This window comes from Pipistrellus kuhlii, unplaced genomic scaffold (assembly GCF_014108245.1).
Source record: "Pipistrellus kuhlii isolate mPipKuh1 unplaced genomic scaffold, mPipKuh1.p scaffold_m20_p_6, whole genome shotgun sequence".
Lineage (NCBI taxonomy): Eukaryota > Metazoa > Chordata > Mammalia > Chiroptera > Vespertilionidae > Pipistrellus > Pipistrellus kuhlii.
In genome coordinates, this window is record NW_023425562.1 from 43,831,347 (window position 1) to 43,855,834 (window position 24,488).

General features: G+C 47.1%; 1 protein-coding gene across 3 annotated transcripts in view; it reads right to left on the reverse strand.

The window, feature by feature from the left end:
• Positions 1-24,488, reverse strand: part of PHLPP1 (PH domain and leucine rich repeat protein phosphatase 1) — a 227,594-nt gene that overhangs the window by 15,769 nt on the left and 187,337 nt on the right. For 2 of the 3 annotated variants that reach the window (XM_036419872.2, XM_036419871.2), the window contains one exon: positions 21,092-23,236. In XM_036419872.2, the coding sequence (XP_036275765.1) occupies positions 22,079-23,236 (1,158 nt within the window). In that variant the 3' untranslated portion in view covers positions 21,092-22,078. Of the gene's footprint in view, positions 1-13,658; positions 13,817-21,091; positions 23,237-24,488 lie in introns of those variants that run through there. The other variant, XM_036419873.2, reaches the window with a different exon arrangement.

The following is a 24,488-nucleotide window of genomic DNA, read 5'->3' on the forward strand; positions in this document are numbered from 1 at the left end:
GACCTCTGAGGAAGGCAGCCAGTCATGGTCCTGAGTTTGTTGGGGTCTTTCAATTTTCTCACACTCCCCCCCCCCCCCCGCAAAAAAAAAAAAAAAAAAAAGATGCATTCTCTCAAAGGCATTGAATGAAGGTGCTACGGCAGGTGCTGACTGAGACCTGCCCACACCCTTGTCTTCCCCTTCAGCTGACAGGCTCAGATGCCCACTGCCAGCACCACCTCATTCCATGGCCTGAGGACATTCTCTGGACCTGAAGCCCCTTTGCCATCTGGACAGCAGACCAAGGTGCCAGGGACTTGAGCACTTCCCCCGACAACGGTGGACAGGGTTGGTGTGCAGACACCCAGCTCCCTGGTCCCTTGGGCAGGATAATTCTGAGATGTGTCTTCTACACTCTTCTGGAGTTTCCCAGACAGAGTGAAACTTTGGCTTTCCACCGTGGTAGATAGCTTGATGCTGCCTATGTCTCTGTCAGCATCTCCTACGATCATTCCCCATGTCAACTACTCTACCTGGATTCTTTGTCAGAGAGAACCCAAGCAAAGACCAACAAACCCTGTTGCAAGGGAACAGTTACTAGACAGCTGGGAGCTTCCCTCACAAAATTGCAAAGTGTGGCCACCTCTTTTTGTTGTTGTTGTTAATCCTCACCCAAATATATTTTTCCCCATTGATGTTTAGAGACAGTAGAAGGGAATGAAGGGTAGGGGAGAGAGGAAAAGAGAGAGAAATATTGATGAGAAGGAGACATATCAATTGGTTGCCTCCCCCATGCACCTCAACCAGGGCTGGGGATTGAGTCTGCAACCCAGGTACATGGCCTTGACAGGGAATCAAACTCACCACCCTTCAGTGCACTGGATGACACTCTATCCACTGAACCATGCTGGCCAGGGTATGTGACCACTACTATAACCTGAGCTATGGTATACAGTTTGGGGAGCCCTGATGAGCTTTGGGGTCCCTCTGGCCACCATCTCCTGTCGCAGGAGTGGTGATCAGATAGGGAAGCCCAGCCAGAGGCATTCAGGACACCTGTGTGGATGGACAGAGATCCATGCAATGTTGGACTGTGTTGGAATGGAAGGACCCACTATGTCCTCCCACCATCACTGTCTGTGGGCATCCTCTTCACTGGTCCCTCCTGACTGTGAGGTGGGAGGTGAGGGGCAGCAGAGAGGAGACTAGGAATAGAGAAGATGGACAGGAAAAGCGGTCTTCCTGCACCCCACTCATTCTCTTTAGGTTCAACTTCTTTCTCCCTCCCCTTGATATATGTTTAAATATTTATTCCACAAAGAGACAGTCAGAGGTAAGCTCTCCCTAGTCACTTGACTGAAGCTGGCTTTACTTTGCCTCATCCTTGAACGACAGTTTAGCTAGATCTGAATTCAACATCAAAAGTCTTCTCTGTCAGCATGAGCAATGTCTTCTGTTTGCTCTTGTTGAGACTGAGCAGGCTTCTATGGATCAGTTGCTGCTGTTTTGCAGGTAACCTGTTTGTCTGTTGTTGTTTTAATCTCTGATTTCTTCATCAAAAGGTGTTTAATCCCCCCTTCTCCTCTCTGGTGGTCTGCAGCCCTATTTTCATTTGTCTTGGTGTTCTTCTATTTTTATTTATATTGCTCGGGATACCCTACACTTTGAATCTGAAGAATCATGTCTTATATTAACTAAAAAAAAATCTCAGCTGTTATCTCTTTGAAGACCATCACCCTCTTATTCTTTTTATTCTCACCTGAAAGCCATTGTTGGTTTGTGCTACACATTTTCTTTTTTGACTCGAGCGTTTTGTGCTGGGGGAAACCATTTGGAATTGCCATGGGTCTTGGTGGCTCCAAATAGCTGTCTTCCCCTGCCCCCTAGTGGCCTCATGACAAATTGTCAGAACCCTATTTCTCCTTTTTCCTCCGTGCTTCTATTCTTGCTATTTTTTATTATTATTCATGATACACGATTTTCTTAAACTTGTCACAACCTCAAAGTTCCCCATGCTAAAAAACGAATAAAGAATTCTTTTACAAGAAAATGTGTGTGCAGTCAGAGGCATCATCCTACACACAGAGAGAAGCTAGAATTTAGGAAGTGATTGCCTCTCATTCTCCTATAGCGCCATCGTGGCCATCCACCCTCTGTGCAGACACCTCTTGGGACAGCCATCCACCACCTGGGACCCCTTGCAGGAAAGCTCCCTCTGATCCAACATGGGAAATGATCACTGCCTCCCCTGCTGCATTCTGCCACTGGGAGCTTCCCAAATCGGACCTAGGCCTGCCTTGATGTGGCCTGGCCATCTAGTGGCTCCTAGCCCCTTCTGGACCTGAGCTTTCACCACAACACAGGTGTGATGGAGCCCCAAGAGAACTAGATCCTAAACTTGAACGTGATGCTCACGGTGTGGTCTGACCAACACCAACCAGAGATCGTGCAAACCACGTCACTATTTATGCTAGGGGTGTCGAACTCAATCAGAGAAGGGGCCAAAATCTAAAATCCAGCCTAAATCGCGGGCCGAATGGTTTACTGAACAGTCATAAACTGTCATTGTGATGGAAACGCAGCGGAGTGCAGTGATGACAGCGCTGTGCGGGCCACATTGCAAGGCCTGGCGGGATGGATTTGGCCCGCGGGCCTTGTGTTTGACACACGTGATTTATGCTAATACCGTAAGTCTGTGTCAGTTACCTCATCAAACACACAGTCTGATTAGTTCCTGCCAAGTTTGCTGCCTCCCGACACCGCCATTTACCCCCCTAGTCAGGCCTCTCTCGTTCTTTTCTCATTAGAGCCAGGGGAACTTTATTTCCATCCCTGTTTTTGCCAGGAGACTGGATCATTATTTGACCATAGAAGTTCCAACCTGAAGGGTTTTACCACAGAGCAGAGAACTTCCTGGCAGCAAAGAGTAAGGGGACGTCCCTGGGCCAACCATCAACAGTTGTGACCTTCCCTGGTGCCAGGCTCCTCATCGTGATGTGGAATTGAGGATTAAAGGAGGGGAAGGGCCCTCCAGGGAGGAGGAAGCCTCCTCTGCAACCTTATAACCTGAATGGACAACTACAGGATATTATTCAACCTTAGAAACTTTCCAGAAACCACACCAACCCGCAGGAAGTCAGCTCTCCTGTCAATAGCTAAGGGAAACTTCAGTTCACAAATTCTGGTGTGTAAGGAACATTGCATGTGTTACTTTTGTTGTTGTTGTTAATCCTCAATCGAGGATATATTTCCATTAATTTTTAGGAAGAGTGGAAGAGAGAGGGAAAGACAGAGAGAAACATCGATGTGAGAGAAATACTTTGATTGGTTGCTTCCTGCACAAGCGCCGACCAGGGCCAGGGCCAGGAAGCAGCCTGCAACCAAGATATGTGTCCTTGACCAAAATCCAACCCAGTACCCTTTGATCTGCAGGCCGACGCTCTCTCCACTGACCCAAACCAGCTAGGGGCATGTGTTACTTTTAAAAGTCTTACTACCACTCATCATTTTTTTAGGAGAACTTTTACATACTTCACATCATTCATTTTCCTTCATTTATTTTTAAGGCTCACACTACAAGTTAGCTACGGGGGATCAACACTGACATAAAACTTGCCATTTTAACCATTTGTATGTGTCCAGCTCAGTGGCATTAAGTACATTATCATCGTTATGCACCCATCAGCATCATTTCCAGAACTGTTTGCATCTTCCCCAACTGAAACCCTGTCCCCACTAAAAATGAACTCCCTGTTGCCTTCTGCCAGGCCCTCGCCACCTCCATTCTACTTAAGGTTAATTCTAAGATTTAAAATAAAGTGAATCTCAGTGAATTCACTTTCTTGGTACCTAACCTTATGCACTAGTCTTCCTTTGCAGGAATATTTATTATTTTCTGTATGTGCTGCCAAAGCGAGCACAGAGAGTTAGAAACATCGATGAGAGAGAATCATTGATCAGCTGCCTCTTGCACATCCCCTACTAAGGGAATTCCGGAGGAATAATCTATGCCAATCCTGCTGTGGGTGGGTGGAGAGGGCACTCATGCCAAAGGGTTGTCATTGCCCCTTCGTTTCCATGGCCAGATGATGGTGTTCAGGGTGAGCTGTCCAAGAGTCTGACACAGCAGAGTGTGGAGATCTGAGATGAGGGGTGAGTCTCTCTGCACTGATGAATGGCAAGTGGCAGGGCACAGTCGTGCCTGTAGCCGGGGCATTCATTCATTGCCTTAATTTATGTGAGACTATTCCCCCAAGAGATACCTCCACCCAAAGATCTCACGTCCAAAATATACTGACCACAGAGTCTCTTCCATCAGTGATGCTCGGTTGGGGGAATGCCAGTTGGAGCTTTTCCTGACTCTGTGTGCCCTTCCTCCCTGCAAAGATCCATGAGCAGCCACTGAGGACATCACCCTTGCTGAGAGCCCCTGGTGAGAGAGCCATGCCCCTCAGCATGGTGGGACCATGTGGGTGTTTGCAGAAACCATTAGCATCCCAGAAAACCTGCGAATGGTATCCACTGTGCCCACAGATGGACACCCCTCCCGGTAAGGCATTTCCCTATGGTCCTGGTCAGGATGTGGACTAGGAATGTTGGCTCCATTCCCAAATGAAGAAATTGGACTGGAGCAGGGCTGGGTTCCTGCTCCCTGCTGGCATTCCTGACAAGATCTCTGCTGGGTGTGAGCCTTCCGAAACGACAGTACCTTCTTGCTCATTCCGAGATGCTAAGTTCAAGACTATTGGACAAAGAATCTGTAAGTTGCCAACATTGTTATTGTCCTACATCCATTTTTCAAAACACTTTCCCTCCCTCAATAACACCTTTGGTACTAACTTCTAGGCAAATGACTCTGAAGGGGTACAGAGAGGGCTTCTCACACTCTCACGGGATGTGGAGCGACTGGGGATCTTGTTAAAAGGCAGGTTCCGGTTTAGAGGGTGCAGAGCAGGGCTTGAGATTCTGCATTTTAAAGATGTTCCCAGGCATACCAGCTACAAATTTACAAAATGAAAATGCAAGGCCCCTTGTTTAAATATTATTAAGTATTCTGAGATGACAAGAGCAGAGCATTGAACCTTCTAAGTACAGAGTCCTGAGCACAGGGACCTGTAAGACTGCTCAGGTCACAGGCCCTCAGAGCTGACATGGCTCTCTGGTGATGCTGGCGCCACCAAGGGGCAAAGCAAGGCCACAGGCCGGGACTGTGATATGGCAGGCTGGCTCCAATGCTAGTCCTCAGTCTCCGTTCACACCAGGGCTGCTCAGGGACTCTGAGAGGAGTTAGGTCCCTGAGCACCAGACGTCTCTCCGGGTGAGGGGATCAGAGATGAGCCCCTCGGTAGCCGGTGGTGAAGAGAGAGCTCAGGTCCAGATCTCCGTCCGTCTGTTTTCAGAAACTGAATGAATGATGTGGTGAGACGATAAGTGTGACAGCCCTTGGTAAACCTCGGGGCATTGCATAAGCATTAGCACCTCTAGTGTCAGGCATCCTAGACGTCCAACCTGTTGAGAGGAACTAGCGTGAATAAGCACATGGTGTCTTCCTAATGTCCGTCTCTATGTTCAGGCCAACCCTGCCATTGCAGAGACCTGACATTTAACTTAAGGGAACAGAAAACTGTGCCTGAAGGAAAGAGTGCAGACAGGAAGGAAGCGGCGGACGAGGAGGCCGTGATGAGGGGCCTCGGTGCTTCTTGGAAGCACTGGGATGTAAAGGCCTTGGAGGGGATGGAGTATCACCTCTGAGGCTGAGAGGTGAATGTCTGCCCTGGAAGTAGGAGAAAGGCCTGGGATTGAGGAGCACAGGCAGGATACTCCACCTTCTTACCTACCGCTGAGCAGGAAATGAATAGGGGTCAGCCACCCACAGGGCAGAGCTTGGAGAAAGGCTCCTGTTAGGCATCCTGCTCACCCCACCCTCTCCTTCACCTCTACATCACCCCCAAGGGCCTTCCCAAGGCATCTCTGTGATGTCCTGCCAGGGCACCTCTGGACCCTGCCCCGGGGCCAATCTGTCCTCCAGCTAGTGATGTGACTGGGCCACTCGGGCTGCTATCCTTCCTGCCTGTGGCTCTGACAGACACTCTGAGCCCAGCGACCTGGTCACCAGTGACGTGGCCTTGCCTCCAGGCCAGCTGGATCAGTGACATGTGGCCGTGCCAGTACATCCTCTCTCCACAGGAGCTTCCAGAGGTGAACAAACCTCCCGGAACTTGTTCAGTGAGTCGCAAGTGCTCTGGTTTTCAGTTTAGTGTCAAACAGGGAACTTGGGCCCTTCCTCACCCAGAGATGGAAAAAGAACTCTCCATTTTCTCCTTTTGGCCTTCAACAGCTCGGATTGTCTACCCTGGCTGCACAACAGACTCGCCTAATGTACGGACCACCAAATTCATGTGCTCAAGTCCTAACCCTCAGTACTTCAGGATGTGATCTTACATGGAAGTGGGGTCATTGCAGAGGTAAGTAATTAAGATGAGATCATAGTGAATTGGATGGACCCTAAATCTAATAGGGCAGGCGTCCTTATAAAAAGAGGGATATTTAAACCCACACAGACACACAGGGATCATGCCACATGACAACAGAGGCAGAGATTGGAGTGATGTGGCTGCAAGGAATGCCAAGACTTGCCAGGAGCCGCAGAAGCTAGAAGAGGCAGGAGGGATTCTCCCTTACAGTCTTCACAGACTGGGTGGCCCTGTCCACATCTGATTTCAGACTTTGAGGCTCCAGAAATATGAGAGAATAAATTCTGTTTCAAGCTGGTTGGTAGTACTTTGCTATGGCAGCTCTAGGAAAGCGAGAGTGTGAGAGACAGTTTAATAAGCCTTTGTTTGAGTACTATGGGGTTTTCCCCCTCAAACAGTAACTCTTTAATTCTTTTTCTGATTTGTTTCTTGAACATTGTCACCAAGATCCATCCTGATAGAAAGGCAGCTGGAGTCAGAGCATTCCTCAACGTTATCTTCCCACAGAGCCATAAAATGGCATAGTCCCATGAGTGCAGGCACCGATTTCCCTGCCTTGTGCATGGATGCCATTGGAGAGAGAACCACAGACTCTTGCTTGAGTTCCCCACTGGGTATAGAAGACTCAGAATCCCGGATACTTAGCTCAAGTCCTAGGGGCATGTGCTAAATGATGCCGTTGCAAGCCAGGAGTGTGCTGTTTTGAACAGTTGCATGTCTATAGGAAATAATAAAGTGATTCATTTTTATGTTGAAAACTTCAATATTCGACAGACAGCCCATCAATATTGCCTTTGGTCCCCAGCTCCTCCTCTAATGTTTAATTGTAATATATTGTAGTTGCAACCAGTTGAATCAATTGAGATTGAAAAATGAAATGTTAAAAAATAAAAGTGGAGAAACGTATCCTTTGTGGTCAATATTAATCTTGCAAAGGAGTTTTGTTTCTTCTCAAAGGAAGCCTGCCAAGAGTGAAGAAGACAATGAGGCTAGAAAGTCATTCACTGAATCAGCAGCTGCAGAGATCGGTCAGGAAAGACAGACTGGCCCCTGTACTTGGCAATGAGAAGAGAGTCAAGAGGTTGGCTGCAGGCCCCTGGAAACGCATCCTGTGTGACCACGGGGTGGTCAGGAGAATGGGGTTGGTCTCCATGCTGCTAAGGGTGGAGGAGTGGGCCCAGCCCCCCCCTCCCACACCTTGGCTCCCAGCAGGGCGCCTTCCCTTTCCTGGTGTAGCTTCCTACCCCAGACATAACAGTCAAGGTTCCCTTTAAGTTCCCTTCTCTGAGACCTGGCTGTCCTGGGCCTTCTATGCTTATGCTGGGATTGTCCCCAAGTGACCTCTGTCAGAGCCAGGAAGACTGTGGAGCTTCCTCTTCAGCAAGAGGACTGGATCTGTGGGATCACTCACCTGGGACCCCGGCACTCACACTGAGAAAGCTGATTCTGGAAGATGCTGCCAAACACCATCTCCACACACTTTCTCAGTCACGTCCTGGAATTGTCCCAAGTGACTATAATTCTCTCCTGCCACAGCTCCTCGATCTTCAAAAAACTCTCAGTAAAGGAGCAGGATGTCATTTATGTGTCATTTGACACTTGCTTTGGTCACATGCCTGCTGTAGGCCTGGTCCTGTTGGTTATATCAGGAACACTTCATGAAGACAGACAGGTTTCTACTCTGATAAAGCTGGAACCTAATGAGGGAATGGCGAACAGAGAAATAAATCAGATCATTTCAGATACTGACAAAGGACATGAAGAAATTAAACTGCAGGGATATAGTCCTAGGCACTTTGAAGGGCCACCTTAGTTTGGGTGGTCAAGAAGACCCTTCTGAGGAGGGGATGTCTGAGCAGAGACAGAACAGAGAAGGAGGCAGACAAGACATCGCTTAAAAGAGCATTAGGCAGGGCAATATCTGCTGCAACAAGTCCAAATCGGGAAGCATGGGGCTTGCTCTGCAGGAAGGAAGCCAGTGTGATGGGACTAGTGAGTCTCAATAGTGGTGAGTTCGCCCCCTGGGGGATACTTGGCAATATCTGGAGACACTTTTGTTGCCACAGGCGTGGGAGGGTGCTAGTGGCAGCTAGTGGGTATGGTTAGAGATTACTCCATATGTCCTATAGTGTAGAGAACACCTGCCCATAAGAAAGAATTCTCTGGATCAAAATGTCACTGGTGCTGAGGTTGAGAAGTCTGGACTAGAGGGTGTGCATGAGGGTGGGAGTGGAGAGGCTTTGGGTCAGACCAAATTGGGGATGCACCCTAAGGATCTCCCATGGGAGATTTCTCCCAGGAGCCTGGCAGGATCCTCTACATTTTGAAATAACGGTTTTGATGGGAAGCTGGTGGTGGTACCGCAGTGGAACCTCACCAGAAGCCCAACTGAAGGATAATGGTCGCCTGGACAAACAAATTCAACACCATTCTGTTTGCATACAAAAGGCTGGTTACGCTGGGCCCTCTTGGCTCAGTGGTTGAGCATGGACCTATAAGCCAGGAGGTCACAGTTCAATTTCCAGTCGGGGCAAATGCCCTGATTGTGGGCTTGATCCCCAGTGTGGAGTGTGCAGGAGGCAGCCAATCAATGATTCTCTCTCATTGTTTCTATCTCTCTCTCTCCCTCTTCCATATTCTCTGAAATCAATAAAAATATATATATTTTTTTTAAAGAAAAAGCTGGTTATGTTTGAAAGATCCATGATTTCTAGAAGATGGATTTCTAGAACATTAATTTCAAAAAGCCCAGAGAACAATTGATCTAAGAAGATATGGACACATAGAGAACACTGCAGCAGAAGCAGGAAAGTACCAGAGCTCAGAGAACTTGAACTTCTTGCTGGCGCTCCAACATGACATAGGTGAAGCAATGGTTCCCCTGATGGGGAGGCTGTTACCCCACTTTTCCATGGGTCAAGCATCCCCTGAGGCCACTGCAGAAACTGCCCCCCCCTCCCCCCTGTGACACTGTCTTTTCTCCTGACCCGGTGGCTGCTCTTTTCTGTGCATTCGAGACTCTTAAAAAGTTAAGCCCTTCTCACGAGCTACTGCCAAACCCTCTTGTGGAATCTTATGACTGTATACTCTCAACCCCCTTTACAGACCAAGTAACAAAAGCACTGGCAATTAAATTGCCAAGATCACCCCGCCTATCAGAGGCAGGGCCAGGATCTGAACTCAGGGCTGTCTGCTCCCAAACTCCTGCTCCTATTCTTTTTCCAATGACTCTCCTCCACTAGCTTGTGAAGTCCTTGTGGGACAAGGAAATGCCAGGCTGGTGAACGCCAAGTGTCTTGGGTTTGTTTGCAAAGCACCACACATCTGAAACTAGTCATGACATGTAAAATCTGACCAGGAACTCACAGGTGCTGGATTTCAGTCTCTAGGAATCCGAACCACATGCCGTTGAAATCTGCTGTCAACTACTAGCCACTTAAAGGAATATTTCACAGAGAGGAAAAATAAAATCTTGTATTTCCTTTCTCAAAGTTGAGATGTTTAACAGTTTAAGAATCAGTCCAAAGTGCTATTGGAATGTTTCCTTTACTGAACTTTTTTTTTCCAGAAAGAAAGAAAGAAAAACCTTAGGGTACTTTTCCGTGTTGTGGCTGAGGCTTTGACCCTGCCACTCTCCCTCACGTAACATGGCCCACTGGCGGCCCTTCGCCATTGTTACCGGCTGCTTCCTTTTTTATTTTTTTAAAATTGATTTCAGAGAAGAAGGAAGAGGGAGAGAGAGATAGAAACATCAATGATGAGAGAGAATCATTGATTGGCTGCCTCCTGAACACCCCCCCTCCCCCCTGCCACTAGGGATCGAGCCCACAGGTTGGTGCCCTTGCCTGGAATCGAACCCAGGACCCTTCAGTCCGCAGGCTGACACTCTGTCCACTGAGCCAAACCAGCTAGGGTACCGGCTGCTTCTGCTCCACTTCTGGTAAACAAGGCCACACCCTCCCCCATCGCTTAACTCCCTACCTCTTACTCCAACTGTTCATAAGTTTTAATCAATGTATTGATTAAATTAATGTTTGCAATTATGTAATCAATGGTAGCAAAGAATTTCACTGAAGTGTTATTTGCAATAGCAAACAGCTAGAAACCATACCTATGACAACCATTATTGATCTATTTTATCACATTTTGGTATATTCCCCTAACAGAATATTATCACCCTTGAAAAATGTTTACTAAGAATTTTTAGTAATCAGGAAAGATGCTCAAAACATAATGGTGGAAATTATATTGAATATAGTGTAATCCCAATTATGTATTAAAAATGATGCTTAAAAAAAAGACTTGAAGGGACTGTTAATGTTTTCCATGAGATCATGGGTCATCTTTTTGCTTCGTTAATGTTTCTGTTTTCCAGCTTTTGTGTGTGCATTATGTTATAGTCAGAAAAACAATACTGAATCTATTTTAGAGTGTGTCCGTGGATTCCGGAGCAAAAGGTTTCTTCCAGGTCTAGCTCCTTTGTGAAGATGGTCAGTCATGTCTAGCGCTAAGAAAGAATGGTGCCAATTAAAAAGCCAACAGGGTCATGGTGCTTACAAAGCTGATGCATTATATAACCTAAAAAATAGGCTGGAAGCTTATCATGTGCCAGGCACAGGGCTAGCCCCTGACATAGAATATCACCAAGGCAAGGACTCCGCTTCGGGAGCTTACCAGATGAGAGGTGCCATTTAAAACCTTGGAGTGATTCCCTTTTCTCCACACCCTCACCAACACTTGTGTTTGTTGATTTGTTGATGATAGCCATTCAGACAGGTCTGAGGTAGTATCTCATTGTGGTTTTAATTTGCATTTCTCTGATGATTAGTGACAGTGAGCATCTTTTCATATGTCTATTGGCCACTGTATATCCTCTTTGGAGAAGTGTCTATTTAGGTCTTTTGTCCTTTTTTTAAATTGGATTTTTTTTTTTTTTTTTTTTTTGGTGTTGAGTTTTATAAGTTCTTTATAAATTTTGGATATTAACCCCTTATCTGATGGATCATTGGCAAATATGTTCTCCCATTCAGTGGGTTGTCTTTTCATTTTGTTGATGGTTTCCTTTGCTGTGCAAAAACTCTTTAGTTCAATGTATCGATAGTTCCATTTGTTTATTTTTTATTTTGTTTTCATTGCCTGAGGAAATATATCAGAAAAAAATACTGCTATGAGCAATGCCCTAGATTTTGCTGCCAATGTTTACTTCTAGGATTTTTATGGTTTCCAGTCTAACATGTAAGACTTTAATCCATTTTGAGTTCATTGTTGTGTGCAGTATAGAAAGGTGGTCTAGTTTCATTTTTTTTTTTTGCACGTCTGTCCAATTTTACCAACACTGTTTATTGAATAGACTATTTTAGTCCATTGTATGTTTTGCCTCCTTTGTCAAATATTAATTTATTATAAAGGCATGGATTTATTTCTGGGCTCTCTATTCTGTTCCATTGATCTATGTGGAATTTAATGAACCAACTGAATTACCAAGCAAAATAGAAACAGATTCATAGAGAGAAGGCAGACAGCTCTGGTGGGGGTCTTGGTGGGGGGATTCAGCAAAAAAAGAAAAAAAGAGAACTCATGGACATGGACAACAGTGATTGCAGGGGGGAGGAGCATGGGAGGAGGTTGTATTAACATTTAATATTACAAGATACGACAAAACTGTGTTACATAGAATAATTCAATCTTACTCTCACTAGTCCTCTGTTAACAAATAAATGTAAGGTCTCCTTGTGGTTAAAAAAATAAAAAATATTAAAAAGCCAAAAAAATTTTTAAAAAGTCAAAATCTTGAAATGAGAAAATAAATGTGTAAACAAGGATGGGCCCACACCCTTAAAGATGAATACTTCCTTCTTACCGCCATTTTAATGCATTGTTTAATCTTTCAGGATTATAGAAGATTATAGAAAAGTAATAACCTAAGTGGGTCTCAACTTTTTGGCAAAGCTGTCCCCTACCTCAGAAAGTCTGGCTGCAATCTCTTGTTCTCTCCATAGAAAGTCAGGGAACATTCCAGGCCATTCCCCAAATGGCTGGTGCTGGAGCCTTACCTAGGAGTTGGGTTTAACTCCTTCTATAAAAAAAAGAAAAGAAAAAAAAGCAGCTCCCTATCCACAAATTGCATGGTCTGAGACAGGTCTTTCCTCTGCAGCCATGAGGCCTCTGCAGGGTGCTGTCATCTGCTTGTGACACCCAGGCTCCTCCCCAAGTACAGGCCACCCCCTGCACACCTGCGGTCATGTGAGCCTCCCTGTCCCTGGACTTCATAGGGGCAGTGAGACCACAATCCTGTCACCAGTACTAGATACATAAATGCCAAAACAACAGCCACAAAATCCCAAGGCCTTCTTTCTCTTAAGCTCAATTTTGGAAATTGCGTCCATCTAGAATGAAAAGGTCCCAAGCTCTCTGAAGTGCTGACAATCAGGCAGTTAGATAGATGCCAATTCACCCTAAACTCAAGCAAGCTCTGTTTGAGTGAGGATTTATCTACTACCATGGGGCTGTGCTAGAAGCATGAGAGCTAGAACCTACCCAGGGTCATTAAGTCCTAGGGATCAAGGGACCTGTGGGGGGGCAGGGGGCTGGCATTGATCTACCATTGTTCTCAGGGAGGGCTCTGTCCCAGGGTCTCAAACCTCTATCCTCAGTGAAAAACCAAGCTGGAATCTGCAGTGTGTGTGTGTATGTGTGTGTGTGGTGCATGAATTAATGCATTACACCCATGTTCCACATGTGAAGATTCTTATCACAGAGTGATTAATAAAGGGTGATAAGGGACCTGGAGTCACCCTTCTGGGTTCAAATCCCTGCTCTGACACTCCTGGCAGTGACCTTGGGCTGATCATTGGAAGCCTCTGAGCCTCAGCTTTTCCTTGTGTGAATCAGGATGATAAGTTTCAGCTCCATGCTATTGTCAAGATAAGGGACTCAGTGCTAGAGGTAAGCATTCAGGGCTGCGTCTGATACTCACTTAAAGCAGTGCATGTATAAATGCTAACTCTCAGAACTTTCAGAATGCAGACAAAAGTAAAGGGAAGTCTGATGTTCTACTTCCACACCCTGTGGCTCCTGTGGTGTGTCCTATGAGCTGAACACAGAACCCCAGGAGACCACAGCGTTCTCCACTCCTCCCCGGCCAGCAGGGGCCAGTATGGGCCTCCACGTGAAGCTCTGTGTGGTGGCACCAGTTTGTCCACTCACCTTCCCCTGGGGTCCTGCAGCAGGTGTTCATGGAAATTCATTCCATCAGGACACGTCCATTTCATTTGCTGAGAAGAGTCCTCCTGGTAGAGAAAACCCCTGTCGGGTGCCTTTTCCAATTTGTCTTTGGCCCCGTGAAAGCAGTGAGCTCCCGGGGCCTGACTGCTGTGGAGACAACGGCACAGATTCAGTAAAAGCATAAACCAGCTACTTATCTGGACCCAATTTTCCACTTATTGGAAGTTTCTGGGGAGGTTCAGAATGAGTCACCCAAGATGTACCTTGTGCTATGCAGATGATTTTGGGTTAAAGGCAACAGAGACCTCGTGGGATCAAAAGAAACCATCCCCAACCCCCACACAACTACCTAGAAGAACTTGAATTAGGGGTCTTACCTTTAAATAAGAATCATCAGAGATAACTCTATGGCAGGGCAAACTTTTATTTACTAAACACCTGCTATCATCATATGTAATTGAATTTGGCTATAGTCTCTTGTCAGTCTCCTGCAGATGTAGTGATGAGATCAGCCAAAGGCACTTTGAAGGTAGAAAAAAGTCTCTTCCTCCCCTACATTTACTTGATACTCATTGATCATGGAGTCCATGAAATTATGGCCTGTTCTGGGGCCCATTCCCAATTTTCAAAATGTATATATTTTTTATTGATTTCAGAGAGGGAGAGGGAGAGGGAGAGGGAGAGGGAGAGGGAGAAAAAGAGAAAGGAATATCAATGATGACAAAGAATCATTGATCAGCTGCCTCCTGCATGCCTCACACTGAGGATTGAGTTCACATCCAGGTCTGACTGGGAATCGAACTGTGACCTCCTGGTTCATAGGTTGATGCTCAACCACTGAGCCATGCCTGCCAGGCCTCATACATGATTTGAAAGAGAGATACATGAAGTGCCTAACCACAGTCAAAGTCATTCACAGTCATTAGCATATCCTGGAGCACAAGGTAGGCTAGCTTAATAGGACATTTTCCACAGCTCCAAATAACTACATTTATTAAGTTGAGCCATAGGAAATTGTGAATATGCGACCAATTTTTAGTCTACCTAAACAACTACTGGAAATGACTCAGTCTCCTACCTGTTCCCATGTTGTATGGCATTCCAACAGCAGGACTCAACCAGCTAGGGAAGGTAATCTGCACACAGAGGGAAGGTCATCTCTGCAGACATATGACACCATAGTTCTCCTTGCTGTCTTTCAGCCACTGCCAATAATTGAATTAAAACATGTCCTATTAATCACTCCAGGGATGAAAATGATATTTTGTTGAATATGAGACATTTGAAAACAAATAGCTCTAGTTATTACTCTGTCAGAGAGAACTTCACATCAGTTAGCACATGGCTGGCTTAAATTTCTTGTCATAATCTCGCTGGGAAAACCACTGCAAAATGGAAAGAGGAGAAGGAAATAAAGAAATAAATTCACCTGTCAAAAGACTCCCCGAGGAAGCCTTTGTTTCAGTCCTGTCTTAAAAACCTTTTTCCCTTGCCCAGGTCAGGAAGTGTAAGATGCACACACCTCATAGGGTGAGCTGACAATGACTGATGCAGGGTATGGCCAGTCCATGGTTAGTCTCTTGGAAGATGTCAATGATAATCTTACCCAGTAAGAACCACTTCCCACCCCTGCTGACAGTCCTGAGTCTCAGGAGTTTGGGGAAGAGTGACTACCTATACATTAAACACAGGAGTCCATCTGCTGCTCAAAAGTCACCTAGCCAGTCCTAACTCAACAGACAATTCCTCCAACCTCTGTCACAGTCATACACCCCGAATAAAAAAATGGACACAACGTTTGACAAGTGTGAGAGGACTTACGGAGACAGGGTTTCCAAATAGTTGAAATCGGGCTGGATTGCTGTTTGCATACATTGTTGGGTAGATATTTATGGTGCATTTATTGTATGATTGCAATCATCCCCACCCCTAACCTTCCAAATGAATGAACAGGGCACAGATGTCACAGAGCTGTGCATTCAGGGGCTCAGTGCTAGAGGTAAGCATTCAGGGCGGCATCTGACACTCACTTAAAGCAGTGCATGTATAAATGCTAACTCTCAGAACTTTCAGAATGCAGACAAAAGTAAAGGGAAGTCTGATGTTCTGCTTCCACACCCTGGGGCTCCTGTGGTGTGTCCTATGAGCTGAACACAGAACCCCAGGAGACCACAGCGTTCTCCACTCCTCCCCGGCCAGCAGGGGCCAGTATGGGCCTCCACGTGAAGCTCTGTGTGGTGGCACCAGTTTGTCCACTCACCTTCCCCTGGGGTCCCTGCAGCAGGTGTTCATGGAAATTCATTCAATCAGGACACATCCATTTCATTTGCTGAGAAGAGTCCTCCCGGTAGAGAAAACCCCTGTAGGGAACTCAAAAGGGAAAGGAAACATGAAAAACCTTTTATTGTAGTAAGCACCTGCCTTGCCCCAGCCTGTGCCAGCTGGCCTAGATCTACATCTGTGGCATCATGTCACACCCTCTTGTTGGGGGTCACTGAGCTCTTACCACACAGACCTCCCTGAGCTGTCCAAGCTTGCAGCGGGAGGACCCTCTTTCCAGCTGTGGATCTGCCCCTGGAGCCCCTCCTGGGAGAGAAAGGATACACTTGCATAGCCTTGCACCTCCTCTTTCTCTCAGAAACCCATTTTCAGCTGCACCTCCAGGAAGTCCTCTCTGCTCCAGAGCAAGGAGGTCTACCTCAGATGCTTGCTGCAGGGCGAGTTTGGCTGATGATGGGTTTCAATAATTGGAAGCCCACTTACCATTCTCCACTGTGAGCTTTAAGTAATAAAGGTGACCTTTCGGCCCTTTCTGCTAATCTTTTATTTCCTCACTGGTTCAGAACGAGGGGCAAGAGGAGAGATGTCCCCTCCCTTGGGGGGCTGTGCTCTTGCAGGTCCTCTGCTTGAGATTCTCGTCTGCCTTTTTAAATATCACTCTGGATCCCATAACCCTCCTTCTATTTTCTGAAATAATCATGTTCATTTAAAAAAATGCTTATTCATTGTCTCTCTCCTCCATTAGGAAGGTTCAGGAAGCAGAACTGACAGGACTTGGTGGCATATGCTTGCAGGAGTCCTGGGAGGGAGGTGTTCAGGAGGCAGCGGGAAGTGGTCAACATGGGAGGTGGGAAGCCAGTGTTGTCCCTCAGGAAGTCATAGACAAGTGTGAAGGCCACTGGGTGACAGGAAGAACTTCACACAACACTGTCTCTCAATGACCACATGCAGGGCTGGGAGTTAGAGAATTCTGAACTTGGGGCTGGCCCATTGGCCATCTCAGACTGGGTGCAAGTCTACGCCCTGAGCCCTCTCCCAGCCCACTACGTTCTTAGTTATATGCGTCTCTGTGGTGGATTGTCTTGTGGTTTTTTATTCACCTCACTGCACTCCACCCATCCCAGCACTTCTGCATAGAGTGGATACCCAACTTGTTCATGCAGGTGCCGGGAAGTTTATGAAGGAAGTCAAGGAGTGTATATTTTTGGAGCTCCAGGAGGAAGAAACAGAAAACCACTCAGCAGAGCAACACAGCTTGGATTCATCTAGAAGCAGGCACTCGGTGACCTCTCCGTCATTTCCACTCTCTGATGCTCAGACTAGATTAAGGGGCAGCAAAGGCAGAGTGCTCCGGTAACAATGATAGGTTCACCGTTCCTGCCTGTTGCCCTCTTTCCCAACACACACCAGCTCATGCCTTTGAGTGATGGAGAAAGAATAGGACAAACCCCAATACAATGCAATTCAAATAATATCCTAGAGTGTTTGAAGAGTAGAGTCATCATCGAATGTTGATATAAAAATCATATGCAAACGATATGCAGGCAGCATTGTAATACATAGGAAAAAAAACCTAATGGGTTAACCTGTGAGAGACAGTGGTTTCAGTGTTAACGCTCCTGAGGAAAATGTATGGCTGGTTGTGCTTAGGGAGGCAGGAGCGGGACACACATTCCAATGAGCTCTTTTTAACCCACTGACATGTTCGAGGAAAAGGAATATTTAAGTAGTTCTTAAAATGTATTATAGATCATAAAATAAAATATTTTGTGTGATCTCTCCCTGGCTTGCAGGGCAATTTCTACTGATTTAAGAACCTCCACATGCTAATTGTGGAACAATTTTCTTAGACTCAGAAAAGCAAATGACCTTCAAGTGAGCTCAAGATAAGTCAACATCTGGAGGTGCAACATTTGGAAAATTTACCTTAGTTGCTATTTCAATGTTCTTTCAATAGATAAGATTAGTAATTAGGGGAAAGAATAAGTACATTGGAATAAGACCTAAGAAATCATAATGCATAGAAAGTACTTGAATTTTTGTTTTGAAACATTTTACTGCCACGTCTTTAGAGAAAGAGAGGAGTTGCAGTTATAAGCAGATGGGAGAAAATTCTCCAAGTGTTCTGCTGTTCCCCCTTTGAACAGGATAGAACATTGTGTTTCTAGTCCGGAATAAAATGAACCGGAGCCCAACAAAAGCAGTGCTTGTTTTGGGCACTTCAATTCAGGGCAGGGGAATGGCATTGTTTCCTACTTTATGACACAGCCCAGAAGACAGAAGGCAGTCTCGGGGATCCATTGCCCATCTCCTCCTGTCAAGGATTCAACCTTAGTTTTCTAGAAGACAGGAGACATTATGTAGGGTTCTTCCCCTCCCCATCACCTTCAGATCTTTCATTTAGTAATCAGGCAAATGGGCTTTCCAAATTAAGGCTTTGGTTGCAAATTTGGTAGTGGGGAATAAAAAAAACTTTAAAGTCATCTTTCAAATGAATGACAATAGCGAAACAGAACAAAGTTTACAGAGGTTCATTTGCACAAAAGCTATGTTGGGGCTGAATTTTTAAATGAAACTCAATGACAAGAAATGAGAAAAACCTATTTTCTCTACCATTTATGTCATAACAATTCAATAGCTAATTCTCTAAGAGTTTTTAATTTAAAAAGGTATTTTTGTTGTGTTTCCAATTATTTTCTTTCTAGCCATCCTTAATGCTTCATTTACAACAAAGCCACTTAAGGTTTTGCTATCCACAAATGACCTCAAAGGCATGACCTGGTTTATCACTGGGGAGGTAGGTAGGGTAGATACCACAACCTCCACACTTCATAAGGATTCTATCTCCTGATAGTTGGGGATAATTCACAATGCCTCCTGTGAGTGTCTACATGGTAGTCACACGACCAAATGGGAAATGTTCACTGGGCAATTCCAGCACATTATGGATTTTTATGGATTTTTCCACCATGGGGCATGGGAAATTGGATGAATGTTGGGGGTACTGACTCCCAGGTCAATGCTATGACGCTGGTTACACCTCTTCTTATGTCTGCATGTCAATTTCCCATGGGAAAACAGTGCGCATCCATTGTCCCGCCTTACAAAGCAGACTTACACAGGTGCAAAAACAATAGTTTAATTAGTATTTTCTATCTCTTTAATAGTGCTGGATTTGCTTTCATGTGTCTAGGAAAGTAACATAAATGTTTCTTCTGGAAGCCTAGAGATTGAAGGAAGAAGCATTAAGGCTGCATTAACGCCATTTCCACCCACAGCCTAACCTCACCAGCAGGTGGTGCTGTGACAAAAGCAATGGAGAGAAACCAGGGGCTTGAAGAACGGTGGACCTCAGACAGGTTGGGAGTCCTGGCTCCCAGTCTGATCCTAGTGCCCTCTTCAAAGTCACTATTCTGAGGTTACACGTGGTTGATGTGACACCAAACAACTTCTAGGGTCTTCAATTGGGGGCTGAGTCTACTAGCACGGCTGCAAACCTTCTCAGAGCTTCCAGAAGCTTCTGCTCCAACCTCTTCCTTCCCCTCTCCCAGCAGGTGGGGATGCCCTGGCTCATGTTCACTCCGGAGATCCCTTGGCTTTGGGGACCTTTAAATAGTAAGCACATCACAGTTGACATATATTATCAGATGCCACCGTGATAAGAAGTGAAAAGAAATTTTTTGTCAGAAAATGCCTGGGAGGTTCCCAGGTAAGAGCAAGGAGACTATTAGCAGGGCTCTGCCTCTTTGGCCACTGAACATGCCCCTGTTATCTTTTCATCCACATGCCTATTTACTCCAAGCTCCAAAGGGCAAAGTTTTGTCCTTTACCTCCACAGTACCTTACATGTAGGTGTGCTTACTGAGACTTAATGATACAATAAACAGAAGCAAGCGCCGACTGGACTGGTGGGCTGTGGAAAACACCAGCACCAAGCTGTGCCGTTTCCCATGTCAGCCACAGAAGGTGAGAAATGAGGGAGGCCTCCACCTGCTGGTCTCATTTGCTGCTGCCTCAGTTGAGCACACTCAGGGCAGCAAACGCTGACCCCTCTGGAAGGGAGTTGCAGAGAAATCCACAATGGTCTGGGTCCCCTAAGGCAGCAATGAACCCAGCCAAAGGAGGTTTAAGAACTGTGGACCTCCAAGACCAGCCTAGGTCTTCACTGGTATGAACCTCAGCGCCTCCCAAGCCTGCTCCCATCTACCTGGAACAGGGCAAAGACTGTGGAAGGCAAGGTGCAGGTGAAGGCTGGCCTAAGACAGTTTTGCTGTTAGTGTAGAGCAGAGAGCTCACCCTGGGCTTGAACCATTTACAGTCTAGTGCATTGATCACTGTCCCTTACTGGGAAGAAATGAGTTTCTTTCGTGGCCTTAGCAGTTTTCAAAGAGCATGGCATGCATGTAGCCTGACACGTAATAAAGTATGGATATTACCAAGATGAGGCCAGGTCACAGATATGACCACCAAGCAAAGGTACAGACAGCCCACCACCAAGGCCACAAGTTGAGAAATACTAATTGTCCTGTTACTAAACTATCCAGGTTCCACGTAAGGGCAGATCTGAAGAAGGAGAGGAAACAGTCCTCTGGGAAGCTGGCTCATGTGAGACAGAGAAGACCAACAATATCTCCAACACGTGGTCCTCAGGGTGCAGGGTCAGGGGCTAGTCTGTAAATGGGGCCAGTGGCCAGCTACGAATACTGGATTTCCCACTGGACTCCACTGCACTGAGGTGATTTGTCCTAGTGCTGGAGAGCGAGCTCACCAGCTTCTGATTTTCACTATTCAAATAAAGGTACAATAAGCTGTTCCTATGCTTCAGAGCCCCTCAAAGAATCGAAAATTGGTGTGGCTTTGTGAGAGAAGTTTTCCAAGGATCTCCTCTTTGCAACCTCGATCTACTTCCTTTATAACACTTACCCTTCATAATAACAACAAATAGAAGGGCTGCAAGATCAATTATTTCAATTATTAGTCATAAGGTCCATATCCCGTTGGGTATTTTTTCCCTTAGAAAAAAACAACAACAAACAAAACCCCAAAGGCAGAAATATCTGTTAACTCCAAATCCAAGCTATTATGACTGTCTGCAAGACACATCTGGATGCTGAGACAAAAGCAGATGAGTGCAATACTTGTAAATTTTGCATTTATTATAACAAAAATTATGACATGTTCATCTGTGCATTCGGCTTTAATGTAACTGTTGGTATGTAAATGGACTCTACAATCATGCTGATTGTGGCAGCAGAAAGGAACACAATTAGAAAGTGTCTGCAAAAGTCAAGAGGCTGGGTAGGCAGGAGAGGACAGGAAAGGGCTCAGAGGCCCCTTGGGTGCAGGTTCCTTCCCAGTGGCCTAAGGGGCACCTTATTTGACTGGAAATGCTCTTCGTTGCTCAGCCTCATCACTGAATGAACTAGTGTGGGTTAGGAGGTGGGTGTGGGCGGGAAGGCTCCTCAGAAGGGGAGGGAGGGAAAAGTCAGTTGTTTAGACTGTGTCCTTATGCCAAAACTACAAAACATCTGAAGCATCACTATACAACACAGAGCTATTTACAATAGAAATTTCTCAATCAACTGTTCTCTCAGAGAAAATTAGTGAATCCCAGTGACTTAAGTCACCTGACAGAGTATAGCAACTCCTAGGAGTTAGTCTCCATATTCTACAAATGTCTATCATTTTCAAGACAAAAAAAAAAAAAAAAAAAGGCCTTTCCCCCCAGAATTACAATATTATTAAACCATTAAGCACTGGCAACCTGCCCTGCCTTCCAAACAAACAAAACAATACAAAGCCATTTTAAAAAATATTACATTATCATTAACTGCTTTCTCTGTAATATATTAAACCTTTTGTTCTTTTTGTTTTTATACATCTGATATGTTAGGAAAAGAAGTTAACAAATTTAAATCATATTGGTAAAGCATCACTAGAAGAAAAAGTGGTAATTATTTTAAAAATCACCAACAAGAAGAACCTACAGACTAGCTGCAAAGACAGGTTGGGAAAGAGTCTGGGAGAAGGGCGTGGAGTAAACCCCTGGTTTAATGCGAGCCTGGGAGACTCTTGAAACTCCGTCTTTCCCGGTTAGTTTATTAAGCGGCGCCGCAGGCGGGTCATAGCGGCGTGTCGCAGTAGTCCGGCAGCGGGTCGGCCGGGCACTGCCGCGGTGGCGGCGGCTGCAGGGGGAGCTGCGCGGGCGGCTGCTGCTGCTGGTGGTGCTTCATGATCTCCTTGACCTCCTCCTCCAGCTCGGGCGGTATGATAAACTGATCCTCGGGATCGGGCTGCGCCGGGGCCGCAAAGTAGCCTCCGGGCTTGCGGAGCGGCGCTTCCGTGGCCACCTCTATCACATTGTGGCTCCTTTCCTGGGGCGCCACGGAGCCGTTAGCCCGCCGGCGCCCGATGGTGCCCACGCTGGCGAAGTCCGCCTTCCTGGGCAGCCCGGGCTCGTCCTCGTTGGCGCTGATGACGATGCCCTCGTCGCTGGCCTCGGCCGGCACGTGCAGCAGGTGCTGCTGCTTCTCCCGGTCCTTGGCGCGGCCGCAGTGGATGTCCACCTCCACCTCCACGCGGCTGCCGTTGCTGAAGACGCCCTCGATGGGCTCCTCGTCGTCGCTGTCCAGGCCGTTGTCGGAAAAGGCGCTGGAGAAGGTGGCGCTGGACAGCTGGCGCTGGAAGGCGCTGGACAGGCAGGCGGGGTGCAGCAGGCAGCGCTGCTCGCTGGCGTAGGCGGGGCCGCTCTCGCTCAGGGCCCCGGGCGGGGGCTCGTCCGAGGCCGTGGAGCCCACCTCGCTGCTCATCTCCGAGGTGGACAGCTCACTGCTGATCTCGGAGGCCATGCCGCTGCTGGACGACGGCACGCCCAGCCCGTCCGACGGCCGGTCCTTGATCACCATGCTGACGGAGGGCGGGAAGATGCCCGGGCTGGGCGGCGGACCGGCGCCGCCCGCGCCTAGGTCGCAGCAGCAGAAGCTGTCCTCAGTGACGCTGAGCTGCACCACCACGGCGCTGAGGCTGTCACGGCAGCCGTAGCTCTGGGCCAGGGTGCACAGCTTCTTGGCGGCGGCCAGGGCGTCGGGCACGTTGCGCACGGCCCCCACGGCCTCCTCGATGGACAGGCTGTCCCACAGCCCCTTGCTGCCCAGGATGAAGAACTCGTCCTGGGGCGTCAGGGCCACGGACTGCACGTGGGGGCGCGGCACCACGCTGGGGTGGAGGAAGGTGTAGCCCAGGATGCGCGTGGACTCGGTCACTCCGTTCACCTTGCCGTCCTGGAAGAAGGGGGTTTCCAAGCAGACGTTAGCACGGAGCCCACCCACGTGGCAACTTCCCTGGGCCTCCTGCCTGCCTGGAGGCCCCAGGGAGAGCGCTGTGTGTGCCCCAGGGAAGGGCTGTTCTCTCTCTGATGAGCGGCCAGTATCTCTCTCTCATCAGAAACCAGGGCAGTGGCCGGGGCAGGGCAGAACAGGAGGGACAAGAGGGACCACGTTCACACTGGATCTAGCCTGTCACAGCACTTCTCACAGCAGCTTGGGGACGCTTCTGTAGCCACAGGAGAGGGCTTTCTGAAACAAGCCAGTCCTGTGCAGACACAGGCAGGTCTGGTCAAAATAACACCTACGCCTTACATTCCTCTCCATCAGCTCAGCAATCACAGGACCCCAGGAGACACTGCTTTACACTTAAGAAGGTAAAAAATAACTGGGGGGAGAATCTCGGTGTGACTCACTAGGTCAGAATGCCCACGCCCGAGAGGCAGATGCTGAGGGAGAAGGGCCAGTTCCCGTCACTTGCTTTGCTGATGGCAAAGGAAGAAGACAAAGTCCCTTGGCTTTGGATCAGTTGGGTTTGTGCCATTTAAATAATGAGTCGAAGTTTCAGACCATTTGCTGGTTAAAGACCTTTACTCTGAAACTAGAGGGGAGGAGGCGGTGACCCTGTATACCGCTTAGCTCTTCATTAAAGTTTGAGGGTCTCAGGTCCATAACGTGCCTCTCCGTGATCCTATTTTTAACAACTTTGCCAGGGAAGCTTCATGATGACAAATACAACTTTCAGCAGTGCGTGTCTAGGATGAGGTAACAGAGATAGTCCCCTAAAGCTGCCATTTCTTCCAGAGAATGGCGTTTCCTTCCCAACCCTACCTCCTTCCCTTGTGTGGGATTTTGTGAGGTGTTTGACTGTGTTCTAGGGGTGCCCTCTGAGACTCCACACACAATCCCACCATGATACTCTCACGAGCAGGCAGAGTTCTTAGAAGGAAAATTACCAAAATGGGTCTTCAAGCATAATTTTCAGCTCCCTTGATGCTTCTGATAGAATTCTTTGCTCCCTGAAGTGTGGAATTGGCCAGAAATTACCCTTGCTGTTCTGCCCAATCCTTTAGCTCTTGCTCCCATCAGAACCAATGGTCTTGTGTCTGTGTGCGCATAGGTGCACATGTGTGTGTTGGGGAGTGTGCCTCAAGGTAGAAAAGTAACAAAATCAGCAATGCAGACAAAGGTGAGAAGGAAATAGGATGGT